At 37.7% G+C, this 7,856-nt stretch overlaps 1 protein-coding gene across 2 annotated transcripts; it reads right to left on the reverse strand.

Moving 5' to 3' along the window:
- Positions 1-1,580: 1,580 nt before the first annotated feature.
- On the reverse strand, positions 1,581-7,644 carry leng9 (leukocyte receptor cluster (LRC) member 9). 2 transcript variants are annotated; one of them, XM_017470753.3, is made up of 7 exons: positions 7,372-7,644; positions 7,154-7,240; positions 5,793-5,886; positions 3,945-4,063; positions 3,694-3,851; positions 3,426-3,594; positions 1,581-3,144 (listed from the first exon to the last, which is right to left on the reverse strand). In XM_017470753.3, exons 1-7 carry the CDS (start codon positions 7,409-7,411, stop codon positions 2,237-2,239), a joined length of 1,575 nt encoding a protein of 524 aa, XP_017326242.2. In that variant the 5' UTR covers positions 7,412-7,644; the 3' UTR covers positions 1,581-2,236. The 2 variants fall into 2 exon arrangements, with proteins under 2 accessions (XP_017326242.2, XP_053537017.1); XM_053681042.1 differs by having other exon boundaries at positions 7,154-7,644.
- Between the last annotated feature and the right edge of the window lie 212 nt (positions 7,645-7,856).

A 7,856-nucleotide genomic window follows, 5' to 3' on the forward strand; every position in this document is an offset into this window, starting at 1 on the left:
GGGTTCGACCAACATGGACGAATTAGAAAAACACAATGAAGACAAATGGAGCAGTGAGCAAACAGAGAGAGGGAGAGGGAGGGAAAGAGAGAAGAGAGATGTGAGGATGGGGGCATGACTGTGTGAAAGATAGAGGAAGCACAGTGGGCTGTTCTAAGTTTTTGAAAGAACGAGGATGCCAAAGCAGGAAAGAAAGAAATGATTATGCATGAAGAACTTTGGCAACTGCAACATCCAGTATATGATAAGCACATCAGAAATCCCTTCACACACACCCTGTAATAAGACAAGAATGCCCACAAGAGATACGATGAAAAGAATCTTTCATATATTAGGAAACATAAGGGAATTATTGAAAATGCTTAGCATACAGAGACAAACAGGAACACACAACAAAAATCTTTTAATATATAGATAAATTGCAAAAGTGCATGAACACATATGAAAAGCACAATGTTCAGCATAGTTTGGTCACTGCTAAATAATTCACAGCTTTGACCATAAAAAACATTTGAAATACACAGCAAATTATTAATTCATGTCCAGTCAATTTTGACTTGACCAAGTTATAGCCTTACAGTAAATTGGTCTATTATATTTTATGATGCATTTAAAATTGAAAATTTTTATTTTATTAAGATAAAAAAATACAGACAGTGAATTGCTCTATTTTGTTTTTGGGTGAGGGTGCTTTTTCTTTAAAACCCTTCCAAACAACTTGTGGTGATGTAGGTGACTTCGGATTGTAGTTTTGGAGACTTTCTGACCCCAAGACGCAACTAACTTCTGCAGTTCTCCAGCTGTGATCCTTGGCGTTTTTTTGGCCACTCGAACCATCCTCTTCACAATGCATTGAGACAATAAAGACACACGTCCAATTCCAGGTTGATTCATAACATTTCCAGTTGACTGGAACTTCTTAATTATTGTCCTGATGGTGGAAATGGACATGTTCAATGCTTGTGTTATTTTCTTAAAGCCACTTTCCATTCTGTGAAGCTCAACAACCTTTTGCCGAACATCATAGCTATATTCCTTGGTCTTACCTATTGTTATGAATGACTAAAGGAATTTTGCCTGTGTGTTACCTCATATTTATACCCCTGTGAAACAGGAGGTTATGGTTGAACATTTTCCTGTTCCTAGTCATCCAGGTGTACAATTTTTTTTTTTAAATATAAATGGGAATATACTTAAAATATATTTTTCTCATATGAATTCATAGGGGTGCCAATAACTGTGCCACACATATTTAACAAAGATTTATATATATATATATATATATATATATATATATATATATATATATATATATATATATATATATATATATATATATATATATATATATATATATATAAACCTGTGTTGTTAGCAATTGTTTGATTTCTAAGAGAGCAGTGTATTTTGTGAATTTTTTTTAACAAAAGATCAAAAGGTTAAACAATAAAGACAAATTTTCACATCCTTCTTTGCTCATATTTACCAAGGGTGCCAATATTAGTGGAGAGCGCTGTAGGTGGTATAGGACAGTTAATGCTGTCAAGAAAATAACAATGTAGAAATTGCACCAAAGATCAGTTGTTTCAGAATGTTGCCATTTATTTGCCAACTGATGAAAACACACGTAGTTTGTATTGTGACAAACATGATTACTGTGGAAACAGATCAGCTCAAATAATTGCTGTAATAAATGTGACATGCCTAACTTGTACAAACTCTTTCTGGAACATAAACATGGATGTAAAATGTAATGACTGATAACCTATCAGTTAAAATAATTGCGGTAGTAAAGGTGACACGCCTAAACTGAGTAAACCCTGATTATCTATATCAGATAAACCTGCACAATAAAGAGGTAACTAACAACCAACATGACAAAACATTCTTCAAAGAGTTGCTTGCAATTACGTATTACTATCAGAGAGGTCTCCAAACCCCTAAATCCCCAAAAGTTATGTACTGCTTCTTTAAATTATATATTTTTAACTGAACATAACCTCACATGCTGTAAAATGGCATAAATTGTGATTCATTTTCTTTAAATTAGCTTAAAATCATTAATTAAAAAAAAACATCATTAAAATTATTTGGACATTATGTAAATACAGATGTTACTATGTAAATACAGTTGACAAAGCCAGCTGTGGATAGCATCTCCCCAGATTTTCTGTTTGTTGCTTGGTATGTAAAAAAATTACTGCCACTATTATTTATTATAATCAACCTTTTCCTGTTATACAGTGGGCAACTGCACAGAACACAGTGTCTCATAAAATCCATCTGCAGCCCGTGGAGCATTGTTGACGCACAGATACAACTTGTCCACCATTAGCTTCCCAAAATTCAAATCCTTAGCCAGTTTAATCTGCCACACATCTTCAAATATCCTTTCTGCTTCCACTTCTGTCACTTTAGCTAGCGTGAGATGGTAGGTAGGGTTTCGCGAGTCACGATGGAGCCAGCCTTTCTCCCTGAACGCTTCCTGGAAGGGAGTGTTCAGGTTCTCGATGTCCGAGTGGGGCTGGGGGGCTACATGGAGAACTTTTCCATTGAAGTGCCTCAGTCTAGGAGTGAAGAAGACAGAGATGGGTGGTTTGTAGAAGGTTTTGGCCACCGAGCGAAAGAGCTCGCAAGCAGCAAAGACATCCGCAGGGCCTTTAAGAACTAGCAAAGAGAGAGTAATATGCAGTGACTCAGGGTTCACCCACAACGGCTCAGACTGGGGCAAGTGGGTCAGGACTTTCTTCTGGACAACCTGGAAGGCCCTCAAGGCAGCAGGTGAGTCCACGCGGAAGCAAATGAAATGAGTGGGCTTGCGTTTTTGGCGTCCCGGGCGTGGTTCTTGAGGTATGGGCTGCATAGGCTCCACTTCTTCCTCCTTCATTTCCTCCTTGTCGCAGCTGTCTGTCCATTCATCCTGTGTTGCGATTTGTTCGTCTCCTGGAGAGATGGATAGTACCTCTGCCTCTTGAGCTAGATCTGCATCCTCACAGACTTTGTCAGTTTGTGTATTTGTGCAACAATCTAATGTTTCTGCCGCATCACTGAGAGTTCCCTCATCTTCAGCTCCCATTAAGCTGTGGTTTACGTAACCCTGCTCATTTTCTTTATTGTCTTCTGCTGTATCTGGAGCAAAATTTTCTATGAGTTGTGTCATTTCCGTAATGAGACCAAAGGGAACAAACATTAAGGATCAACATTAGACAACATGTCATAAAAAAGACATATTAAATATGCATCATTCATCACAATGATTAGACAGATGAGCAGAGTGAGTGAGGCAGCACTAATGAACTGCTGAACATGATATTAACTTGAACTGATATAAATATATATTGATTAACACCGGCACGATTAGATAGAACAGAGAGTGTAATACATAATATAATTCAAACATGATCTAAAAAGACTTTTAGCCTCACCTTGTGGTTGATCCCCATTATCAAATGGGGACATTACTGACTGTCCCGTGGAGCCAAACACGTGGTCAGTGCGACTGTCTCTGTCCCACACACGCTGGCCTTTATAGCTGAAGTACTGGATCCTGTGGCGAGGAATAGCCATTTCCTCTGAATAGTCACAGTCACATACCTGTGAACATATAAAGCCACAATTGATTACACTGTGTATGCAAGCTCTTCAAATCTGAAATGAATAAGTGCAAAGTGAAAAAGATAGCCATGTATTCACCTGAGTGTCCCAGGAGAAGTCAGAGAAAGGACGTTCCAGAACTCCCAGAAAGCGGTCCAGATGGCCGACTATAAAGTCTGCTGGGTCCACAGTAGTATCCCAAAGAATCCTGTTAATGACATCATCTGCTGTGCGCATGCGCATCTTTTTCTCAGGCCCTTGGGGGGAAAAAAGAAAAAAAAAGAAGACATTTTTCAGTAATGAAGATTTACAGTTGAATAAGAAATTCTTACACTACATATAGCTTTTACCTCGGCGTTCTTCGTCTTTGGCCTTATCCGTTTTGCCGGACTTTCTTCTGGTTTTAGGTTTTTTGCATACTTTCTCTTCTGTTTTTACCAGTTTATGATTAGCAGGTGCAGATGTGCCACTTCGGGAACAAAATGGGGGGGACCAGACAGGAAAGAATCGTACATTATTTGCCTAGTGTGGTTTAGACTATTAGGGTGTTTTCACACCTAGTTCGTTTGAGCCCTCCAAACGCTCTCGGAGCGGTTCAGTGTGTATATGTGAACGAACCTTTAAGGTTCAAAAGCGTTAGTTTGTGGTTCGAATTCTTTGTGATATGTGAAAGCAATGAGGTCCAGGTCCACTTTGCGTTTCATTTCGACATGTGTAGCTGGAGGCTTGCTGTACCTGCAGCCATGTTCCGTCAGGGCGCGGGGTTGTGTGATCTCAGGAGGAGAGCTGTACACTTCTTGAAATTTGGAAAGAGGATTGCATTAAACGCCAATTACCCTCAACACATAAGAACAAAAAGGGCTTCTTTTGTTTTTAAAAAAAATTAAGGAAATAGGGTATAACAGAACAGCACTACAATCAGTGCGTTTACATGGACAACAATAATCCACTATTAACCCAATTAAGACAATAGTGTGATTAAGAAACTACCATGTAAACAGCAATTTTTTTATGACCTTAATCTGATTAAGGTCATACTTGAAGTAAACACTAATCGAATTAAGACAAGTGGAGTTCTCCTGTTTTAGTCACATTATCGTCGTGTATTACAGACATGTAAACACCTTAATCACACTAACATCGTGTGAGCGTTTTCACCACATTTTGCGACAGGACACGATCACACACGGCAGTGCTCAACATTTTATGGCGAACAAGAGAGTACGGCTGCGACCCAAACCGCATCCTTGCCTACTATAGGCCTGTAGTGAGGAAAATTACATGCATCTCGGCTACTATATAGACGGTAAGTACCCGGTTTGGGATGCAGCTCACGTCTTCAAGCAGTTGTCTATTTGCACGTAAAGCATGACGAATAATTAACTGCACTTAAAGCGTTCGTAAAATAATTAAATAAAAACACCCAAAACTGTATACGGTACCATAACGAAAACGAACTGTATGTTGATACGTTAAATTCTGGAGGGACGCCGGACGGCGTAGCATGGTGACGTAATGATGTGTGCTGTTAATCTAATTATGTTCTATAACATGTAAAACGGCTACATGAAAGGAGTATTCTAGAAGCGACTCATGTAAACACCTTAATCACATTATTATCTTACTCAGAGTAAGATCAATAATTAGATTACTGCTGTCCATGTAAACATAGTCAATGCTGGGTGAAAGTAAAAGAAAAACTACAACAGAAGTACATGAGCATTCGTGACAAAATGCGTCAAAGTGGCAAGTTCATTGAAATTAAGGATTCCTGTCTCCCTATGATGACTTGGGTGAAATTTTGGGTACAGGTTGGGGTCTGAGTTCTTATGACATTGTGGTGTGAACAAGAAAGGGTCTGAGATCACTTCATTGCTGAAGAGGACCAAAAAAAGAACGGGTTCTCTTTTGAGTCCACTATATTGTGAACACCAAAAGGACTGAGGTCACCTCCGGCTGCTTCCCTTTCTGGTTCACTTTAAGTGAACTGGGACTTTTTCTTTTAAAATGAACTATATGTGAAAACACCCTTAGGCTCCATCAAACCTTTCAGCATTTTCAAAACAAAATGCTACAGAAACTATGCCATCTGCTGTATGAAAACTCTACTACAGAAAAGTACGGAAAAGCACATTAAAATGGCACTGCAGGTTTAACATTCACATCAATTAAGATTATAATCCATAATACAGACAAACCTGTGAGACAGGCGACATCTGTCTCCAAAATGACACCTGCCTTTCAGGAAAAACTTGCAGACATCAAGGTCTTTGGGGTCTTGTTTAGATGCATCTGGATCCAAGTGAGAACAATCACAGAGGTTATTTCCACACAAAGTGTCATTCAAAGTCGTATTTATGGATTTAGCATTCAGTTTAACAAATTAATAGCTAACCCAATTTTGAAAAGATAGCTTAGCTTGTTTTCATATATGTATTTTATTTATTGTAAGTTTTTTTTTTTTTTTTTCAAGATCTGTTCACATGGACATAGTGAAACATAGTCTAAGTAAAATATAAGACTGACAAACACTACTGTTACAGGTTTAGGATTAAAAAAAAAAAAACCCTCCTTTCCTCACTTGCATCAGCACATTAGAGGCTATACCTACCATCTCAGTAAACAATTTAAACCAATTTCAAATGTATTCATAAATCAATGACCAATGTGAAAAAAAGAAAAAAAAAGTTAGCAGGTATGTTGCACTTCATTTCCAGAGATCAGGTCTCACAAGGGGCAGCTCTTGCTTTAGACTACTGGCTAGAAGAAAATGGAAAATGAGAAATTGTTTAAATGATTATTATTGTTTTGTTTCTTTATTATACTATTCCTGACTCCTATGAATTGTTCTATAACTACAATAAGAAGGAAATGTAGTTATAAAGAGTGATGGATGTAAATTTGGACCATCTGACATGTCCTGACATGCAAGAGGTTACTGTAAAGGTAAATGCCAGCTTTCGCTCACCATGGCTGTAATTCAAGTTTCAACCTTTGAACCCTTTTACTTCACCACCCACATTTTTGCATTAGGCAAAGCTTACCTAAATTACAAAAGTTGAAATAGTTAGAATATATGTGGTCTAAAAGCTCTGCAACCTTTTCACTTGAGCTCATCCGCCGTGTTTCTACAGTTTATAATACATTATATTTCTGGGTCTTTTTAAAGGACTGTAATAATCTCTCAAACCCAAAAGCTGTGTGAGAGAGTAGGATGTGTCATACTTCTTATCATACCGTCAACACAAGTTCCACTTAGACCAAAGAACTATAGGAAGTGTCTTTTTAGTCACAATACAACACAAAACTGTTATTTTTGGGGGTTATTAAATCAATGACTGCTCCAAACTTTTCTTCTTATCACAATATTATTTCAACAATTCTTATATTCTATTATTATAACAATTCATATCATGTACTGTACAAATACTTTACTAATAATATTACTAACTAAACCCACACACAAGAGGCTACATATCTCTTTTGCACACCATACAAAGATACAACACTTACACCTATGATAATCAAAGTCACAAAATAAGAATGTGGTTATAAATACCTTCTTGAGCTTGTGCTGTCCCTGTTTTCTCGTCTTCAGCAGCCTCCATAACAGATTTGGAAAACTTCACCAGCTGCCCAAGTAAAACTATATTTAAGGGAATAAATATATTTATATTTCTCTGAATATTTAGTTCAAATACGACGGATGTGAATCTAAGGCCTCGCAAACTTTGCTTGTAGCAAGTTTGTTTTGCTGAGATTGAAGTAATTACACACCTAAAAAAAAACCCCAAAAAACTAGGGACAGCCAGCTCATCTAAAAAGATAGAGTGGCTACTAGGAAGTCAGTGTAAATGGTCGGCAATAAGGCGTGTTAACACCATGACATCATCTTGGAAACCCAACAAACAAGTTACATGTAGCCTGTTGCTATGTACAGAGTCGTACAGATTCACACTGAGTCACTCTTGGGTGGACACGACAACAACTGGTTTACAAAGTCCAACCGCGAAGCTATACGTTATACGATAGGACTCACTTGAAAGTGTATCATGCGGAACTACTCGATTTTATTTACTTCCGTAAACGTCACGTGACGTCACCCGCCATGATCATGGGTCTTGTAGTTTTATTTATTATTAACACCATAGATACATTATTATGAAAGGAAACGCATTCGGACCTTGACGGATGGTTCAAATTAGTTTAAGCATAGTGTGTAAATCTCGATCTCGTGTCTGAATTATTATTATTATTATTAT

This window comes from Ictalurus punctatus, chromosome 1, assembly GCF_001660625.3.
Source record: "Ictalurus punctatus breed USDA103 chromosome 1, Coco_2.0, whole genome shotgun sequence".
In the NCBI taxonomy this organism is placed as follows: Eukaryota; Metazoa; Chordata; class Actinopteri; order Siluriformes; family Ictaluridae; genus Ictalurus; species Ictalurus punctatus.

Coding starts and splice junctions, on each gene's coding strand:
- leng9 (XM_017470753.3), bottom strand. CDS start 7,411: ATGAGCTGGCTGTCCCTAGTTTTTTGGGGTTTTTTTTTAG. Junction 5,887..7,153: donor GACAGCACAAGCTCAAGAAG/GTATTTATAACC, acceptor ACTTGGATCCAG/ATGCATCTAAACAAGACCCC. Junction 3,145..3,425: donor TAATGGGGATCAACCACAAG/GTGAGGCTAAAA, acceptor CACAACTCATAG/AAAATTTTGCTCCAGATACA.